Source organism: Hakea prostrata, chromosome 8 (assembly GCF_041222555.1).
Source record: "Hakea prostrata isolate BN-2017 chromosome 8, UWA_Hpros_2, whole genome shotgun sequence".
Lineage (NCBI taxonomy): Eukaryota > Viridiplantae > Streptophyta > Magnoliopsida > Proteales > Proteaceae > Hakea > Hakea prostrata.
The window spans coordinates 14,633,460-14,654,124 of record NC_142607.1 but is presented as its reverse complement, the minus strand read 5'-3'; the positions used below and the strand labels follow the sequence as shown (position 1 = coordinate 14,654,124).

General features: G+C 37.9%; 2 protein-coding genes across 4 annotated transcripts; both read left to right on the top strand.

The window, feature by feature from the left end:
- The first annotated feature begins 1,377 nt into the window (after positions 1–1,377).
- CSK (chloroplast sensor kinase) lies at positions 1,378–9,433 on the top strand. The gene is made up of 9 exons (XM_089166029.1): positions 1,378–2,035; positions 2,410–2,580; positions 2,670–2,984; positions 3,335–3,400; positions 3,497–3,565; positions 3,664–3,756; positions 5,686–5,909; positions 7,604–7,877; positions 8,855–9,433. Exons 1-9 carry the CDS (start codon positions 1,565–1,567, stop codon positions 9,098–9,100), a joined length of 1,929 nt encoding a protein of 642 aa, XP_089022155.1. The 5' UTR covers positions 1,378–1,564; the 3' UTR covers positions 9,101–9,433.
- A 1,805-nt stretch (positions 9,434–11,238) lies between these two features.
- LOC149007165 (uncharacterized) lies at positions 11,239–19,913 on the top strand. 3 transcript variants are annotated; one of them, XM_089165565.1, is made up of 17 exons: positions 11,239–11,613; positions 12,143–12,302; positions 12,428–12,515; positions 12,641–12,849; positions 12,961–13,072; positions 13,154–13,315; positions 14,980–15,084; positions 17,403–17,486; positions 17,579–17,694; positions 17,838–17,939; positions 18,019–18,132; positions 18,239–18,295; positions 18,408–18,474; positions 18,566–18,619; positions 18,722–18,796; positions 18,880–18,915; positions 19,257–19,913. In XM_089165565.1, exons 4-17 carry the CDS (start codon positions 12,824–12,826, stop codon positions 19,368–19,370), a joined length of 1,224 nt encoding a protein of 407 aa, XP_089021691.1. In that variant the 5' UTR covers positions 11,239–11,613; positions 12,143–12,302; positions 12,428–12,515; positions 12,641–12,823; the 3' UTR covers positions 19,371–19,913. The 3 variants fall into 3 exon arrangements, with proteins under 3 accessions (XP_089021691.1, XP_089021690.1, XP_089021688.1); XM_089165564.1 differs by having other exon boundaries at positions 12,143–12,515; XM_089165562.1 differs by lacking the exons at positions 12,143–12,302; positions 12,428–12,515.
- The last annotated feature ends 752 nt before the right edge of the window (positions 19,914–20,665 follow it).

Here is a 20,665-nt window from a genome sequence, read left to right as displayed (position 1 = left end):
TTTTGATTAATTAATTAAATTACTTCATTGTTGTCTCGTGAAATTCTGGTTGAGTCCATGCTTTCTAATTTAGGGTTTTCTTATTGGGAAATTTTGAGGGTCACCACCTGAGTTATTCCTTAAAATTAATCACCTTGTGAGTTATCTAATTTACCAATCAGACACCTTATAACATCACAATTAAACATTAATAAAAACATGTTAAATATTTCAAAAATGACAATAATAATGTTAAATGAAAAGACACTGGATCACCTCTGTGTTAGAGGAGAACAACCTGCAAGTGAACAATTTGCAAAAAACGTGATCGATCAGGGATACGTTTGCGTTAATGCAGTTTGAATAGATCTCTATAATTGTTGTTTACTTCCTGGAAAAATAATCTTATCCTCCAAGAGAGTTTTCCTTGGAATTGTAGTTGTGAAGTCTCATATGAAATCTAAGAACAATTCAAAATACTCAACTTGATTGAAATTCTTATCCCTATCTTTAAAGAGGCTGGATACTATTCAGGTCTATTATAAAACTTACATAGGCAATTAGTTTCCAAAGTCATGATCTCATCCAATCTTTGATCAGTTCAATTAGTCTTTATTCGAGAGTCCGACCATTGTTCTCCCCGACAAGTAAGGTTCTTCAACGACATAAATGAAAATTTCTATCATTTGCCAAAGGTCTTTCATAACAGTTAATATCCAAAGACAGGTCTCATCCTATCTTGTGGTTAAACAGGGTCAAGAGAGCACATTATTCTCCCCTAACAATAAGGTAATCCAAACTTAAATGAAAATTTATATGCTTGACTTGTTTCTTCATCTTTCTTCTACTGGTTTTGATTTTTTCTACTTCCAATCATAAATTTTTAAAAGGTTGGGGATGGAAAGTATTTTAAATTTCAGATTTGGGAGTAATATTGAAAATAAATAAATAAAAATGAATTAAAACTACAGTGTTAGTAATAGAGGGTGTGATGATAATTAGAAAACTTCCTGAGGGTGAGATTGAAAACTTCCTCTCTCTTTTAAGATTGAAGTCATTGAACCCATGACCTCTAGAGAAACAATTTCACTAATTTTTATAAGACTTTTATGTCATTCCTATTACTTAAGGGAGTAATTTTATTTTTTTTCTTTTCCCAACTATCGTAGTAAATGTAAATCTAGTTGCGCGCGTTTACTCTACTGCCACAGAATACAGCAGGTCACTCTCAGACGTCAAAAAGCTAAGTTGGGGCCCACAGTGAAAACACTTTTTGGAAAAACACAAAAAAAAATAAATTACATTTTACCCGTGGGCCCCACGTTTTGTGTGCTCAGGAACCCGTCGGGGAGCACTCTGTGCTACCCCGACGGGGTGAGGATCCAGATTCCTCTCAGACTCCCACTTTCTTGCTATCCCGGGATGACCCTGCTTATTTTTCATTTCCTCTCGAATGGAACCAGCGAAGAACTCCTGAAGTTCAATAGTTCAACAATTTAATGCGAACCAGAATTTCGTTTTTTGCTAACAGAATCACCTCTTCATCAGCTATTTGCAATTTTTTAGAGAATCCGTTGTCGCGATTATGCTCTCTGCAATCACTACCGGAACTACTCCAACCGGTCATAGCATCCATCGTCGCCTGATCAACAACCATAATCCTTGCGTTCTCTTATACTTTCAGAAGAATCACAGTTCTTCCCGAAGACATGCTTCTTCGCAGAGGCATTTAGCTGGCAATAGTGAAACGCCTCAAGGGCAGCAATGCCTACACAACCCTAATCCGAGAAATGAAAATAACATTCAAACTGAAACCATTCGTCTTGTCACCGACTCTGGTACCAGTGAAGGACGGGAGAAAGAGGACTTGATCACTTCAGCCTCTGCGCTCGCTGCGGCCATACGCAATGCTTCAAGCTCTCCTGTTGAATTCGAACAAAGAATCAAGGTAGATGGGCAAACTGGGTTGGTCTTGCCGAGCACCGATTTCCAGAGACTCTGTATGGAGCAGTTGAGCCTTTTCCGGAGAATTATCCATCCAGACGCTGTGCTATCGGTCTGTTCATGTTCTTCAGCTGTTCATTATTTCACATCCATTTTAGGATTTTAAGTTATTTCTTCCTATTTTGAATTGCGAAATTTGCGCCCTTATTCCTTTTTCCTTCCTTTTTGTTTCGAGTGGGTATGGGTAACACCTAAAGCCAGTTTCCCGAACAATTTTATATTCTAAAACTCGCCCTTTTCCAGCTCCACTCATGGATTCCCAGAACTCGGTAGAAGACTTGAGTGCCGAAAAAAATTACAAACAATTTTCTTTTAGCAAATAATGCACACCCCTATGAAATGCTCTATACTTGCATAATTTTACCAAATGAACATTTTCTTGAGTTAGACAAAATTGGAAGTCTTTGATTTTTAGCATCTCTGTAGGTATATGTAAGACCTGCTGGTAGTTATGTCATGGACCAATTGGAGCTTCGACGAGTTGTTTTGTACCCCAGAACCAGTGTTCCCGACAGAGCTGATATCATTATATTAATTGGTAATTTTGGAATTCCAACAGGCTCACGGGTAGCAGAAGCCACACTTTCAAATCGGCAAGTATGGTTTTTGGTTAGCATGGTCATGCTGGTTAAGTTGTATATATTTGTTCATTGTGATCTCTCGTATTGAAATTAGAACGTTTGCAGGTGGAAATTATTCCTGAGTGTAGGGCTATGGTCTTCCCTATGGTCAAACATCCATTTGTTGTGGGTTTTTTGGTCGCAGAGCTTCCCATGATGGATTTTGGAAAATGCAGAGATTCTGACGCTGAAAGCCAGGATGTGTCACTTGAAGAAGCTTATGGACCACCTCCATATTTTGGAAGAAAAATGTGGGAAATCCAGATTCCTAAAGAGGATTCGTTGAAAACAGAGTCAACAGACCACAAGTTCACTGCTGAACAGATTTCAAGTGCCACTAACATTTCTCACTCGTTGGCCTGTGCTTATGTAATGGATCAGGTAGCTTATTCCCAGCTTTGTCTTTACCATATTACACCAATTCATTAATCCATTGATAAAGAAAGAAAAACCTGGATTAAATGACTTCAAGTTGAAGGGAAGGGTGGAGATTACTGAAGTAAAGTTCATAATTTTGTGTTTGGAAGAATTAGTACTTGCGACAGCCTTTTTACTAATCTATTCAGTTGGTTCTGGACTCGTAGGTTCATCTTTTTGGAGAGTTGGGTTTTTTTGCTGTTGTTCTCTTAACTCCAAGACATACTTCTTGTCTGGAAATTTTAGTCATTCTCCAATCTCCATAGCATTTGGTCATCCAGGGCTCCAGATAACATGTTTATATTTCTTAACAGAAAGCAACTCTATTGCAGCAGTCATCTTGGCAAAATAATGCCAGAATGAGCAATCTTGTTGAACAAGTAAGTTGTTTCATTTACATTGTGCTGATTCTTAAATTGCCTTCATTTTACCTTTTGGAACAACAGTTATAAAGGTATTTCCACCTACAATTACAGATAAGAGGTCCACTTTCTAGCATCAGGACTTTGGGCAAAATGTTATCTGCTCATATTAAGAGAAGTGAGGTTTGTAGCTTGTATTGCTTGTTTTTATTTTTCAGCTTTAGCTTTACATCCATGTTTATTTTCAGTATAGAAGCCAAAATGCTAATATGCTGCTGCAGATCTCTTATGATATTGTTGAAGACATATTGGTGCAAGGTGATCGTATGAGGGATACTTTACAACAGCTTCAGGATGCAGTCTACCTCACTAAGGCATTCTATCTCCTACTTTTACAAACTTTTAAGTATCTATTTATCTTTCTGTGTGTTAAAAATACATGTGCTAGATGGTTTTGTTCTATCTAAGTTTGTTATGGTATCCTAATGTGACTGGACATAGGTTTCTGCTATAATTATATAGTATCCTAATGTGATTGGAAGTAGCTTTCTACTATAATTAGGAATAATCCGAGTTTAGTTTCCTAATTTTTATTCTATTTTCTTGATCTGATTGCTAGTAGAAGTAGGAATTCTTGCTATGCTGTACTACTTCAGTTCTCTGGTTCGTCATATTTAACTCTGTTAGATGGTATTGAAGCAGTAGTTGAAACCTACTCTGTCCATGATAGTTGTTTGGAGAGTTGTTTTCAGTTTTTGGGTTGTTGAAGGAAACCCTAGGTCATAGAAACAGAAGAAGAACTAGGGTTTCGATTAAAAATAGTTTTTAATCTAAAATCATACCTGTGATTATGTTCTCAATTGCTGGTCAAAAAATTTGGGTTTCTACCTACTGCTTCACTGCAATTGCCAATGTGTTGCCAATAGGAAGGCTGATATCCTTTTGATTGTTGTGGGATGTTGCTGAAATTCTTCTCGACATCTAATCCCATCTATTTCTGCTATTGCTATCAGTGCAAGGCTGGAAAAGTTACAGTAATCCTCACCTTGCTGATCTACTTCTATCAGTTTGCTTTTTCTGAGTAAGTTTCTATATGCTGCTTCAACCTGTCATTGCCGCTACTGCTGTTCTACCTCCGTAATCACTGTTTGTCAATTGAATTAGTGTTATGCTGCTTCAGACCTGCTCAGTTTGAATAGACTGGAATCAATATAATATGCCCTGGTTTTGTGTGCTTCAGATGGTTTCAGTTGAAACCTGAATTATTCCGTTGACTTTCATCTTCAATTTTACAATTTCTTTAAGTCACTGGTAATTGAGAGTTCTGGTGGTCTGAGTTGTTTTCCCCTTGCCTTAGCCCAATGTCATGAAGTTGTTCTTCGGTGTAGAAGACTGGAGACAGATGTGATTCTTCCCTTTTTATCAGATAAACTCTCAAGGCCCATGTAAGTATTCTTTCCTTTTTTTGCTTTATTTAAGTTTTCATAATTATCATTACCTCTTGCAATTCTTTTTCATTTTTTTTTCTTGAAGAAAACATTCGTGTGGGAGTGTGAAGTCCAGCAGGTTTGTTGAAGAACACAGACATGCACTGCTCAAGCTTTTATTCCATTGCAAGCAATCTAATCTGAAATCCTTTTTGCCCAGTCACTGGAACTGCTTTAACCAATGAAGTATTAGTCCCCATCCCCTAAGTTCTACTTCTAAACCTTTCCAAACCCCATACACTGAGTCCCCCTTTCTGTTATTGCTTATGGGCACTCTTTTTCCCAATAAACCACCTACAGCCATATACACCATAGGAATCCATCCAAAGTTAAGCCTAAGCTGTGCACGTCATCCCCTACATCCCGGGAAACCTACACAACCCATCTCATAATCAAGAAACCAAAACTACTAGTTTCTTGGTTGACAATTGACGATACAGTAACCCTAACAACATCACCTTATCATAAAATCACATAACCATCTGTTTATAACCAAACACAACCACATCATCTCTGCATCAACCCAATCACATCCATTCTTTTTTGGGTTGGGTTGGGGGTTTGCAGAAGACCGGGTCGAGGTTGAGGACAGAGTCGACAGACTACTTAACAGCATTTGCTAATGATCATTTTTCCATTACTCTGTTGTGCTACTTGTCTCATTAATTGTCCCTTCTGTTGGAAATCATCAATTGAGTTCAGGAACTGAATTTATTTTTCTCCCCTTTCCTGTTAAATCCATGCTTCTTGACAGCATTCCTTCTGTTACACCCTTCCCCTTTTGTTTCAGTCTGATTAATTCTGGATGCCATGCAGGCTAATGTTGTTCGGTATAATGAAGAAACATTGAGGAAGATTCATAATTCAACATATGCTCATCAAGAATTGGTGAGAACTAGATTACCAGAGAGCAATGGCGAAAATCATCATGATGGCGTGCAAGGTACAGGTCCAACTTTTCCTCTAAGTGCTTCAGGGAAAGACTTAGAGATGCCTATGCCGCCTCTTACCCTTGCTGCACTTCAACGACACAACATCAGGTAGTTTTGAGTTTTGCATAAGCTGTGAGACTTATTTTATCTTCTAATTTCATAAGCCTAAACCCTGTGCTGCTTTTTTCGTGGTGCTGTTCATTATGAGGTTTGTTATCCAGCATAAAATTCAAAATAACCTTTTAAGTTTTTGCCAAAATATTTACCTGGTGTTCAGTCGGATTTTCTTTAAATTCATGATCTCCTGGGTGCTTGTCGAGGAATGCTTACTTTAGGAACAAACTTTGGCAGGAGTTATACTTGTGTATGGTACATTTTTGGAGTGTCTTGGATCCAAGATTCATTCAATGCACGTATTTAAATTTGATTTCAATCTTAAAGACCACTTTTCAGCTCAGAATAAGTTCAAATATTTAGACTTGATAAACATTAATATTTACTTGCCTTATCTACTAGGGTTCTTGTGTTGAATATGATTCTCCACCATTAATCCTTATTGGATCTGGACCTGGACACAGATATTTGCTGGTGTGAATTCAAATAGGATCAAAGGGGCAGGATGCCTGAATTATTAGTTGTTAAAAACTATAGTATTCGTTCTATACACATTTACCAATTTCCTATCTATCATATAATTTCTTGAACACAAGGCAATCAATTAGGAATCAATGCTAGACCAAGTGCAATAGTTCCAAAATGGTGTTCCTGTTATATTAGTTTGATTACTTTTCCCCACAAAATTGCACATTGGAAATTGCTAACATGCGTTCCTCGACTCCCCTCCTTTTTTTTTCGGTGGATATGTGATATTCTATCTAATAGAAGATGAAAACCTGCCTAGCAGGAGTACATTACGAAAAAGAAAAAAAAACATCAAAATTAACTATATTCAAGGTACCTAGGACAAAGATTTCAATGCTGACCACTTTTCTGATCAGTCAGAAACCAGGAATTTGGTCAAAATCAGGTTGAAACTTGCATATGGGGTAAAACTTGACATGTGCTTCTCAGAACTGGCCGAAACCACTGAACTGGATTGGTTAAAATTGGTCAAAACTTGGTATTTATTGGTCTAGACTACTGAAATATTCAAAATATTGTCAAAGCTAGTCATAACTCTTACTTTTTAATCCCCTTAGCATTTTGTCTTGGAAACCTGTGAAACCAAGATGTCTCAGTCAAACCTGCAGTTCCATTTAAGATTTGTTTCCATGCGAAGTACAGCAAATAGCCCAGCACAGATGTGTTATTCGTTCTTCTCTCTTCAAGCTCCTTGATAATTTCTCTGCTAATACTGAAGTTCAAGAAGTTGTATTTGGAGTCCTCGTTACTGTTTGGTATTGCAAATTTGCAATTTCTGTATTCACCAGTTTCTGAACATTCTGTTAGGTTGCTTAAAATTTCTTGCTTTGAGTAACAAGAGATACAATGCTTGTTTGGCTTGGATCCTGAGTACAGTTTGCCAATAGGATACTTGTACATGTGGTTGAATGAAGGGGTCATACCCTCATCTGATGGTTCCTGCTTGTCTGCTGCACTATTAGTGCAAAACGATAGGTATTTATTCACAAAATCAAAAATAACCATATTAATCACAAAATCACCTATTTTTCATGTTTTGAGTATCTGCACTTAGACACTATTGTACTTTCTATGTCTGCTTGTTTCTTAGCTGTTCTAGTTACTCTGCCTATTAGTTTGAAATTTCTCTGTTGGTTATGATTTTTCTTTCTGTCAAGCAGACCTTGCAATGTATCTGATATGCTGGAAGATTTGGTTGCAGCTGCAAGACCATTAGCTCAAAAGCAGAGGCGCACTGTGGAACTAACTGAATTCCTGCAATCCTTTCAAGTTGCTATTGAAGAATCTGATTTGCGTCAGGCACTGAGCAACCTGATTGAGGGTGCACTATTACGTACACATGTTGGTGGCAAGGTTCAGATTGTTTCTATGGGAGCACCAGCTGGTGGGGCTCTCATTGTAATAGACGATGATGGCCCTGATATGCACTACATGGTAATGATAGCAAATTTCTCCTTTTGCATTTTTCTTGAATTTAGATGTCAACTCTTGAGGAACCGCTCTACATTTTGCATAAATTACGTATTCACATCATCAAATGTCTAGGCTATTGATCTTGTTTACTAGTTCGGAAAACATGTTCTATATTCCCACTTCTTATCTGGAAAACTACACTTAAAAGCGTCTTCCCCATCACCCTATCCACATGCATCACATGTTGGGTACTGCCTAGACCACCAAGCCGATTATGATTTTATCACATGTTCTTGATACAAGATCCTATCATTCTTAGACAGTCATCAATTGAACTATCTCCATGCTCGGTGAGCCCATGCATAGTTGGTGAATAAATGTTATCAACAATGCATTTGTAAAGAAACATGGGTGGAAGTCCAAATTAATGGGAGATTAGTTAGAGGTTAAACTGATTATCACCATGGTTTCATCCATTCAGAATCACATTGCCTTGTCCGTCGAGTCAAGTACTTTAAGAATGAACATAATTGTTTCAGGATGGGAGTAGTGAATTTCCTTTCTGTGATGAGCAGTTAACACACTTCTTAGGAGGATTGAGAGAGAGCTGCATTATAGAAGATTGACCTTATCAAGTAAAAGCATTGTCTAGAGCTCATCATGGCCACATTCAATGCAACTTAATAGAATCGGGTTGCTCTAGGTTACCCTTATTCTAGATTTAAGGGTAGAAAAGTGATGAACTGGTGATCTGGTCACATTATGCATCAGGTTGTCTCAAGCATCTGTTCCAAATTTATCCCTTACAAACAGCCAAGTATATGTTGAATGACCACAGAAAGCCTATGGATGTATTAGTTGTAGTGCAGTAGCATCAATTTTAGAAGAACCCAGATGTCTATGATTTATGCATTGCAGTGTGATTTTAGAATGACAGTGGGACTCATTTATTGTTGACTGTGCCTGAGTGGAATTTATGAGTCCATGTTTTCTTGCAGACACAGATGCATTCCCTCACCCCATTTGGAGTTGATCTCTTCTCTGAAGGTTTGATAGAAGATAATATGACATGGAACTTTGTTGCTGGTCTGTCAGTTGCTCGTGAAATACTGGAGAGTTATGGTTGTGTTGTTCGTGTCATATCACCCCGGAACCCAGCTGCTGCCCTTGGGGCAGGTGGAACTCGTATAGAGGTCTGGTTACCATCACATCCAGATGCATCTGGCCCAGGCAGTGCAACTTAAGCAGTGTAGCGATAAGAAAGTCGTCCACTGCTGTAGGTCTCACCATACTAAAAGAAATGGGTTTCTGACGCTGCTTGAAAGTTCTTTACATCAAGTGGTGGTTTTTTTTACAGGTCGTCTTCTATTTGTTGTGTAACTTCTAAACTGATGATGATTAATTATTGTATAGCTACCTGTATATAAGAATTGAAATGCATATACAAGTTTCCCGTTGCCCTCAAGGTGACATGGAGCATCACACTCTAACGTGAGGTTCGGAAACTTTAGTTTCACATGCTTGCCACACAACCCCGTGCATCCACAATGATATTGGCTTAATTGGTTTCTCTTTTTCAACTGCTGGTTTCTTTGTTCTTATTTTTTTTTTGGGTAGAATGGTTCATATTTGAACGATTGACATGGGTTCAGTTTATCATATCTGACATCTTTACTTTGTATCTTTTATGGAAGAACGTTTGAAGAACCATCTGCCCCAGCATGAACAAACGTGAAGAGGCACGAAATGGGAGACAAGAGGAGGTTGACCCGTAGTCGGATTTTGATTTCTGAAGCCGCAGATTTGAGAGTCCGGATCAGCGATTCTGACGCTTCTTGACCACAAACATCAGTGGGGCTCACGGTGAAAAATACTTTTTGAAGAAAAAAAATATATTTCACCAGTGGGACCCACTGGTTTTTGTGGTCAGGAAGCCATGGCCGACGGGGAGATGATCCAGATACCAGATTTGACACAGAAAATTTAGGGCGGGAAGGAGTATCGAGACGGTTCCGTTGCATGGGCATGCGTGCATCAGTGCGTGGACAACGTTTTGCCCAATCAATGACATAGAAAGGGGATCTCCCATACGTTACGTTTCCAACTGCAAACAAGTCTCGAATCCCCACCTGTCCTACCCAATGAAACCACAAGGTGGTGGTTTAGTGGTTTGAAGTTTGAACCTCACGCCCATGTTGAGTTCGAATTTCCTTTGCTCCTCTATTTCAAATATTGGGCAGTTGTACGTTTTTCAGCCTAGACATCGGATCTTTATCGGTTTCTTTGAATTATATTAGGTCTTTGGTGGGGTTACACTGACAAGGTCAGTGCTTGTGCTTGTGCTTGTGGTGGTAATACTTATCTAGCGAATGCAAAAACATCACTATTGTATAAAAATAAAAAAAAATCCTACCAAGAGAAAACAAGTCTCCACTATAGACTAGAGAATACACCACGCGTAAGACAGGCCAGAAGTTTTGATTTCTATGTCTGCTACAAGCATTAGCACAATAAACTGCTAGTGCAATCATTGGCTCCATTAATGTAGTTTCAATCAGAGTCCTAATATAGTCCACAAAAGTCAATAGCAATCTTATACCTAGATCAAAGAGCACACAAGTGTCCAATGTGAGAGAGATATGACAAGAGATTAAATTTTGGCACATAGGGACTACCGAACCACATGAGGAGTGGATTTGGGACCATTAAACCACCAGATATGGGATTATCATACTGTATGAGATTTATTTTGTCAATACTCATAAATGAATTTTATTTCTAATATGTGATGGAGAAGTGTACAACTTAGAGGTCTTTCAAGATTTTATTCATCACATCTTTGAAGGGAGATCCATCTAAGGGTCAATATTCAAATGCAAGATCTATCACTAAAGTACGTTGAAAAAGTCAGTACAACTACTCCACCAAGGAGAAGATCTAGACACTGGTCCGTTCATGAATGGACCCACCTACCCACAAGGCCACAACCTACTTGATACGTGATGGTACGTTGGTTGCTCAAATATATTATTCTATATTATCTATTATTTATCGAATATAAAAATAGACAATCTAAATGGAAATGAGCACATACACTAAATATTTAAATGTATTTCTATAGTTCATGTTGGTGGGTGCTTATCTTGGGCAGGTGGATTCGGACTCTCTAAACCCGAATTCTTGGGAGGTTTCAAAAGTAGATCAACGAGTTGTCATTCACTCACCGCCGTCCTTTCGGACTTTAATAAAGGATGGTTTCGTTGTCATTTCATTAAAAGCAGGGTTAAATATCTGGAATTAATTCACAAAACCGCTCATCAACCCAAAACAAACCTCACGAAGTTTTCTTAACATTTTAAATTAAAGGACATTTATACGTATGGCGCTCTGAAAAGTTTACAAAATCTCGCTAAAAGGATAAAGACAGATCGAAAAAGAGAAAAGATTTTAAATTTTTTTTTTATAAGGAGAGCAATCAAATCAAATCTCATTCTCCTCCCAAGGTTTTCAAACAGAAAGGATTTCATTTCTCAATCATTCTCTTGGCGGGTTTCTTCTCGTTTATTCCGGAAGAAAGCTTGTCAAGAAAATTCAAACGTCGATATCATTGTTTCTCGAGGACCTAACTTGAAAAGCTGAAAAAACAGATGATACGAAGTTGGGGAGTTTGGAGTTGTTCCACCTACATTTACTCAAGGGATCTTCCAGCGGGAGCGGTGTTTCTTGTCAGTTTACAGACTTGATTCCTCTAGCTTATGTAAGTAATCTCGCACTTTTTTTTTTCTTTTTCAGTTCATTAGGGTTTTGCCGGCATTGGTTTCTGGCTTTGCAGCTCTGAGTTGAATTTATTAATTGATTCAGACTGCCGACTTCTTTTTTTCCTAATTAGTTTTTTCTACTGAAAATTATTACATTTTTTTTCTTCTTCATAAACGTAGATCTTTCTTCTGCAGTTTCCAGTGATGCTTACATTGCGAGTAATTGACACACACATGAATTTAGCTGGAAATTTTCTTCTATTCCTTCTAGTTTCCCCCTTCGGATCCTTCTGTTCCAGACAAGAATTCTGTAATTAACAGATGTACAGCTGTTTGTTATAATAGGTTCAATGTTTTACTGGAAATTGTGTTCCATGATTTTGCTTTTTGCGTGGGGTTGGGCTGTAGATGCTCACGTGGTTTTGCTCAAGCAGTTGAATTTCTGTCATTCACTCTGCCTCGGGCACTCTGCCTCGGGCATTCGGGGTGAAAAGGATAGTAATCGGTTGCCTTGATTTACTTTTGCAGGGTGCTGTGGCTGGTGTGATTTGTAGCTTCGATAGAATTACTAAATATGGGACATCTTAGGTTTAGAAATTGTCGTAGTGTTTCAAAAATTTGGTGCAAATGCTTTGGTGAAAACAGCCTGAGATTCTATTGTAAAACCACCTGTTACGTATGGTTTCTTGTATGAATTGTTGACCAACTGGTTTTTCCTTTAGGTTGTTGTTATCATCTAATCTATGAAGAGTACATCTGATTCATATCCTCTGTGGCCATATTTAAAGACTGATTCTAGCTAAAATTTTTCAGCTTTCAAGTTCCGTCATAGTCTGACAGTCCTAGGTTCGCACCAGTGTTTCGGCCTCTACTGCATATCTGTCAATCTGTTTGTTAATACGTAAAACATTTCATTGCTTTTCTATTTGGCTATTTATTCTTTTAATTGTGTATTACTATTTTATTTTAACCAGGAAACTGTCGATCTTAAATGGCACTTGTTCTCACAGCTTTTGAATATTTCAGGTCCTTTCTTCTTTGATCATTTCTTTGATCCTCATGAACACCTGCATTTTGGACCATTCACTACAACAGCCTTGAAGCAATGTGGAAAAACTCCTGGTTACTGTGTTACAGCTTCTATTGTTACGAATACAGAGTCTGCAGATTTTCTTCCTCCAAAAAGGTACTAAGCATCAGAAGATAGAGATGAAAATGGGAATCATCGCACGCAGGTTCAGATCCAACATCCTCTTTTCTCCTTTGTTTCCTTTTATGGATTTAATATTCTTTCTGAAGTTAAGCAACTCTATCGTATTCCATGTTTGGCTTATCTGTTGTTGTAGTGGAGTTGTAAGAAAGCCAAATGAGACTATGAGGCTTATTATTACGACTTTTATTGGAGTGGTATTTGGATTCTTTATAGGAGTATGCTTTCCCACGGTCTCATTGACCAAGGTACATAAATTTTCTCATAGTACTTCTCTAGTGATGTTGAACTATGGGTAACGTTTTGTCATGTGGTCAAAATTTTGGCAGCTGAGCTTCCCATCCAGCCTTTTACCGTCCATCGACCTCACGTACATTGAAGACAGGAATTCAGGGCTTTCATCCCAGACATTTTTGCACAGAGCATGGGCTTCTGTGAAGGGTGATAAAAGAGGCTTAGATCATGCTGAAAATTTTAACAGCACCTTAAAGGTTCTCTCTCTCCCCTCCCTTTTTTGATTGGTGGTTAACTCAAGGTGACTAGTAAGATTATTTCCTGACTTAGGGTTGTGGTGCAATGGTACTGCTTCATTTTTTCTCCTCTTCTAAAGGTGTGCTTCAAATAACAGGCTCATTCTTGTTATCACTTTTCATGATTACATATCAAAAACAGAAAGAGAACCTTGCTTTGTAATCTTACATTTCTGTTCTTATTGTTGTCAGTATGCTGCCTCTTTTCGTCCAGGCACCTGGTGTCACCTGGTGTCACTTTGGTTGCCTTGGTGATGCCTTGTCACCTTATTGGTGTCTCCTGGACTTTTTAGTCCTTCAATTGCCTCACTTACCTGGATGGCAACTATGTTGCTTATGATTAAAAAGTACATGCTGTTTGACTGTTCAATATCCATTTGATGGACAAGTTTCTAAATTCAAAGGGGGAGTATCATAAAAGCCCATTAATGAGGGAAAATTTTAACCCAGCAGTTGAAAGTATGATAATTTCTACTGTAATTTATTGATTCCCTAACTTTATCTAACCGGTGTTTTGATATGTTCTCTCCTCTTTTCCCGGGGGATTTCCAGCTAAACTCTTTGTCTGGGAGTTCTGATAGGTAATTAGCTACCTTGAATTGTTACCCCCCCCCCCCCCCCAAAAAAAAAAAAAAAAAAGAAGAAGAAGAAGCTGCCTTTGAAAATAATGGAATGCTTCGATCTGCTGACTATTTCTGATAGGAAAACAAGGTCCTAATTGGTCCTGTTGCGTTAATTATATTTTTGAGATCTAGGGGGGTTAACATTCAACCCTGACTTCTGGATTTCTGTAGATTATGGCAAAATTCATCAGAACCAATTCGTCCAATCTTCTCAAGGCAGTGGTAGCGGATTTGCTCCCTTTTTCTTGGGGGTAGTGGATGGAGGCTTTTAGCACATTTGGAAATGTGACAGTAGATACTTACCTATGCCTGCGTAAGGGAAGAATGTTCTGTTGGATGGTATACGGTCAGAAATTTTACTTGTAGAAAAGAGGTAATATCGGGTACAGGAAGTGCATGCTCATCAAGAGGAATGAGCAGCCAACTGAGCTGCTGTAGTGCAAAAATATCACTGAAAATAATCAATATTGTTCTCTTTGACGTATGCAAAAGTTGGATCTAATTGAGTATTCACAAGCATGCTGCACAACTTTCCAGTCACCAGTTCACCTCTAGCTCAGCTGTCTTCAGATATCCTTGAAAATTTTGCTTCTGTGTGGGCCAGTTGTGATGTTTATCTTTATAGATTTTTCAAACTTCCCCTGGCATAGTTCCCACTGTTCCCATTTCTAGCAGAAAGTCTTCCAACTTGAACATTTGGGATTGTGGGAACTATTCCTGCTCTAAAATTTCCCTTCATGCTGTCATTGCTGATCATGGAGATTTGACCGGGCATTCAGCACATCAGGAGCCACTTTGTGGCTTTTATATCTTTGCTTTTTGGGAAGCATCTCCTTGCATCTCAGGTTCTGTGTCATTGATAGTGTTTGGAATAAATCCTGACCTTTGTAGGTCCAATTTAACAGATGATTTTTCATGTGTTCAGTAGCATGCCTGCTTAGTATTTGTTCATTTACGTTCTCTCTACTGACTTTTGCTACTACCTGGTGTGTTTGATTTTAGATCTGGGTTCCAACAAATCCGCGGGGTGCAGAAAGTCTTCCACCAGGCATTGTTGCAGTTGAGTCTGACTTCTACCTGCGTAGATTGTGGGGTAAGCCTATTGAGGTATGTTTCTTCTACTGTACTTTATTTCTGAAAGTTGTAATATGTGGATCTTAGACAGCATTTTTTGTTTTTCAGAGCATTAGTTGCATTGAGAAAATCATGTGTACCGACTTCTGGTTGTTTGTTAAGCCAGACGCTGATGCTCTATTCTAGGTGACTTGCCTTAGGCTGTGTTTGTTTGCTGGAATAAAGGTGGGGTGGGAAAATTCTTGAAAAAACAAATTTTTCCTTTAAATCCTAGAACTGTAGTTTGTTTGGTTGCTTGAGGTAGGAAAGTTAGAGAACAAGTTTCCTTAATTTAAGAAAACTTGTCTGGTGAGGTGGTAACCTAACTTTCTCACCCCAAGCCTTTTCAAAACCCCACAAAATGTGTGAGACTTTGTAGAAAAGTGTGAAAAAAATGAAAAGTGGGACCCACAATTAACATTTTTCCACAAAATTCCTTCTTTTCCTTTCCTTCTCCCTCACCCCACTACACATGGGGGCCACATGTTTTTTTTTTCCCACCCCACATTTGCAAACAAACGCAGCCTTATAGTATTTTTGTTGTGTTCTTATTTCGTATTGCAAGCCAGATACCAAATGCTAACTGTGAATACGAGGAAAGACCAAAAGAGAATGTGTCTTTATATGCTTGTGAAACAATGAGTTGCCATAGCACAGGAAAATGCATTTAGTTTAGTGGAGCACAGGAAACAAGTACTTAGTTTAAGGGAAGCATGAAAGTACTGACAGTAAACGTGTTTATATAGAAAAATTTGGATTGAAAGAACTTACTGAAACTCCAGTGCCTTTTGAAATCAAGAAGGAATTTGTTGTTGAGAAAGAGAAAGAAGTTCCTATAGTAAAATGGCGGGAAAATGAAAATGAAAATGAAAATCGAAGTACGAGAAAATAAAATAAAAATGAAGAGAAAAGTAGAAATGGAAAATGGAAAATGAAATTTAAAGTAAGAGGAAAGATAATGGACCATGAAATCAGGAAACTCTCAGCTGCATGGTGTCAATAATTGATAACATGGATCCTTACCCTTAGATAGGCTCCATCTAAGGGCATAATTGACATGACCTAGATTATGCATGTAATTCTTCACTGCCATTCTGCTGCACTGAGCCAATAAAATAGCATACCCAACCCATTGCATGAGGCTCCCAAGTCTCCCACCAGTGCATGATGCAGTAAAGATTGCCAAGTGAGTCAGTTGGACCTCAAAACACTATCTTGGTCCCAGTGATGGGTTAATGTATCGAAAAGTCTTATTTCAGGGTTGTAATTTTGATTAGGTTTTATTAGTGGATCCTAGTTGGGAATCCTTGCTCTAGAGTCCTATTTCTATCTTAAGTTTTCTAGAGTGATTTGGAGTCCTTTTAGGAGTTAAATTTGGACTTTTAGAATATATATATCGCCCATTAGATGATTTGAATAAAAAGATGATATTTCACAAGAGTTTTGGTGCTGTTGAGACATGCATAAAGGATTGATATTTCAATTCTGGTTCATCTCCAGCCTAATACTTCGTTTAATCTTCTAATTTTTCCCAAACTTAGTCACTAGAAACCAGCTTTATTTCACCAGTAGAAACCTTGCGAATTCATCTCACAGCCTCCCCACTTCAAACCCTACATGCAATCCACCTCGCTGCCCATCTCCATTGAAATTTTAGGTTCCTTCAACCTTGACTTCAAGTGAAAACCCTAATTTTCTGCCTGGCCCTAACCAGCCATCCAAATTTTCTTAAATTTGGTTTAAATACAACCCGTAGATCCATTGTTGCTTGGCCCTGGCCCCATCCCCAGGTTCAGTCCCTTAACCGTAGTTCCCTCCTGGAGATTCCTTTTCTTTTTTCTTTTTCTAACCCAAAACCGTAATTCTAGTTTGCTCAAAACTTAAAATTTGGCATTCTGAACACTTCCATGGAACCACCTTCACTGATGACTTCTCCATCTTATCTTGACTAAAACTAAACGCCAAACACTGACGTTAACCTAACCACAGACCTCAAGTGGGCCTCACACCCTGTTTCACATGCCTGAACTTGGTTAGTTAGTTGTAGATCCCAGATACTGGTGCCTAGCTGGTCTCCTACCAATCTAGGACTACTTCACCGCAGGTCTTGGAGGGTCATAATTATGCAGTCTTACCCCTGCTTTTACACAGATTCTATCCAGTGGGTAAATGGCTCTCTACCATCTAATAATTTTGTTCACATTTAGTATTTAAAGCATACTACAAGATTGCTAAAATTTCAATTAGTACAGGTACAGATGAGAAAACCCTAACTAAAACAAATATTGATGAATTCAAGTTAACACTTGCAGGACCTAACCATCAAGCAGAAGTACTTGGTAACCTTCACTGTTGGTTATGACCAGAAAGCACATATTGATGCTGCAGTTAAAAAGGTGAGACTGGACTATCCAGGACACTTTCTCCATCTGTCTCTCTTTCTCACTCCCCATTGCTTCTTTATATGCTAATTGTTCTTCACCCTCAGTTTTCAGAAAACTTTACAATTATGCTATTTCACTATGATGGACGGGCTAGTGAATGGGATGAGTTTGAGTGGTCGAAACGTGCTATCCATGTTAGTGTACGAAAGCAAACTAAATGGTAAGCCTGCCTCCACTTTGGAATTTTATTTCCAATCTGAGTACCGGTAAATTAACTTCATGTACGTGGATCATGGCTCCCTGCGTTGTCTTTTCTTTTTCTTTCTGATTTAAGTTCCTGATATCCTTGGAAAATGATTGCAGGTGGTATGCCAAACGCTTTTTGCATCCAGACATTGTTGCAGTGTATGACTACATATTTATCTGGGATGAAGATCTAGGAGTTGAGCATTTCAATGCAGAAGAGTGAGTGTTAGGCAGACATTATTTTCATGTGATTTCTTTCCGAATGGCACTGAGTCCTTTTCTTTTATCCCAATTCCAGATACATAAAATTGGTTAGAAAGCATGGTTTGGAGATTTCACAGCCCGGGTTAGAGCCAAATAAAGGGTTAACGTGGCAGATGACAAAGAGAAGGGGAGGCAGTGAAGTTCACATGTAAGGGGGGGAAAGTCTCCATACCATATTTCTGCTCCTCGCTTTCATTTTCTGCATGATTAGACACTTTGGGTCTAAATTGTTCTACTTTACTTTGCTTGACCAGACAAACAGAAGAGAAACCGGGTTGGTGCTCAGACCCACATTTGCCACCCTGTGCAGCGTATGAAAACACCTACTTTTCTTTGCTTTAGTATTTAGTGTTTGGCATCCCCCCTTGAGGTGGGGAATCAGTTAGCATTAAGAATAATACTTTATCAATTCATATTGTGCAGATTTGTTGAAATCATGGCACCTGTTTTCTCTCGAAATGCATGGCGCTGTGTTTGGTATATGATACAGGTACAAAGCATTTAGACATTTTGTTAATATATAACAAATTCCCCAGAAAAAAAGTTCATCACTGAAAATGCCTTTCTGAATTTCACTGCAGAATGACTTGGTTCATGGATGGGGCCTTGATTTTGCTCTCAGAAAATGTGTAGACGTCAGTGATCCACTTCCCTAAATATCTGTTTGCATTGAACTAATCTTAGTTTTACTGTTTGTTACTAAACTTGTGTTCTGTATCTCATATTTCTTGTAACAGCCTGCATATGAGAAAATAGGAGTTGTAGATGCTCAGTGGATAGTTCATCAGACTGTTCCGTCACTTGGTAACCAGGTAAGATTGTAAGAAGAAACAATGAGGCCATTCATTTTGAGGATTTGAAATGTAATTTTAAATCTTGTGTACTCTTTCTGCAGGGACAGGCACAGGGTGGTAAAGCTCCATGGGAAGGGGTATGTTATGCTTCCATTCTGAGTCTGCAAGTTGCTCCTATCAAACCACCACCCCATTTGTGAACTTCTGTTATTTGTTTCAGGAAAATTTCCTGCCACCCAACGTGAATGAGAATCTCTTTATCCAAAGTGGTTTGATGCAATGATGGGACCCCTAGAATATGGGTTTCATCATTAGCTCACGCTACCTTGTTTATGAAGAACCAAAATACCCTTTCAGTCCATCCAGAGGGTTAGCTCTCATGGATGAAGAGCTTTCTCTTACACTTGGTGACAGGAAACTCAAGAGTCAATCTGTTTATGTTCTAATATATGGAAGTTGCTTTCTATGGCTGTTTCAGGTGAGGGAAAGATGTAGAAAAGAGTGGACAATATTTCAAGATCGACTGGCAAAAGCCGAAAATGCATATTATAAGGAAAAGGGAATTGAACTGCCCAAGACAAAAGCTCATTAGGCATGGATGATGATGCCACGGGGACTTTGCTGTACAACCACTTATCTTCAGCCTAGTCATTAACAGGTACCATCAGAGAGTTTGTAGAGATGGTTTTCCCAGTAAGGATTTAATTTTGACCTCAGGAACTCTCTAATTGGCATGGTTTAGATTGCAAATGTAGCACCTCCAGCATGTTTGCAACTTTGAGTTGTAACAGTAGCTTCATTTATCTGTACGTCCATATTCCTGCACAATTATGAAGTGGTTGGTGCAATGCATATGGGTGGGGCTTTGTGTTGAACAATCGGAAGAAATGTTGAAGTGGAAATATGCCCAAAGCTCTGTTTGATGGAGAATAGTGGGGTGGAAAGAATGGTTGGATAACTAAGGCTCTTCACCTATCATATTTTAATGGGATAATTACTATTGCCCTTCTGTAATTTAATTTTATTTACTATTTTATTTTATGTACTTTTTAAAATTACTTATCCGATCTTTAATTTTGTCTACAATTACTAATGCCCTTTTACCATTAAGCTTCATGAGTTTACTGATGATGTGTCATCTATATATTTTCTCAAAAATAACCTTGGAATTATTTTGTTAATTATTACCTTTAATTAACTAGGCAAAAAGATTAATCTTAAATTCATTTTCTTCAAAGAAACCATTGAATAAAGGAAAAATGTGATTTTTCTTCCTTAAAATGAAACTACCGAATAAACGAAAGATTTGATTACATAAAATTCAAAATAAAAATTAAAAATAAGAAAATATCAAATTTAATTCAAAGTTGAAAATTGAAAATTGAAAATCATCTAATATATGTTAACTATTGTACATGTTACTAATTTTCCTATCTAATTATGGAAAATTTAAGTTGAGCTTGAGAGCTTCAACAAGCATGAGCATGTGGTCCACTAATTCTTGAATTAATTTTTCAGAAGAAAAAAAAAAAAAACTTAAAGACAACATTTACATTGAAGGTAAATTTTATTTGAAAATCCATGTGATTTTTTATATTCTTTTAGTGTAAAAATAAATCCTTAATGATTATATTGCAACAAAGATTGTTCTTTTGTGTAAATTCCCAAAATTACAACACACGAGATTTTTTTGCTTCTCTCAAATCACTGCTCTTGCTACTTAAACTTAAATTTATACTACAAAAGAGTTCGTTTTCACTACATTGCACATTTTAATAAGAATTAAAACAAAGCAAACAAGATCTCAATAACTAATTCATTCAATAATTTTTTTGATTTAGGTCTTACTAATACTCTTTCAAATCTAAAATTGATTATAAAATATAA

Excerpts from the sequence above, each read along its gene's own strand:
- LOC149007165 (XM_089165562.1), top strand. The coding sequence starts at position 12,824 with ATGAAAATGGGAATCATCGCACGCAG. Across the intron at positions 13,073-13,153 it reads CCACGGTCTCATTGACCAAG|CTGAGCTTCCCATCCAGCCT; the intron begins GTACATAAATTT and ends AAATTTTGGCAG. Across the intron at positions 18,133-18,238 it reads GGAGGCAGTGAAGTTCACAT|ACAAACAGAAGAGAAACCGG; the intron begins GTAAGGGGGGGA and ends TTGCTTGACCAG.
- CSK (XM_089166029.1), top strand. The coding sequence starts at position 1,565 with ATGCTCTCTGCAATCACTACCGGAACTACTCCAACCGGTCATAGCATC. Across the intron at positions 2,985-3,334 it reads GTGCTTATGTAATGGATCAG|AAAGCAACTCTATTGCAGCA; the intron begins GTAGCTTATTCC and ends ATTTCTTAACAG. Across the intron at positions 5,910-7,603 it reads CTTCAACGACACAACATCAG|ACCTTGCAATGTATCTGATA; the intron begins GTAGTTTTGAGT and ends TCTGTCAAGCAG.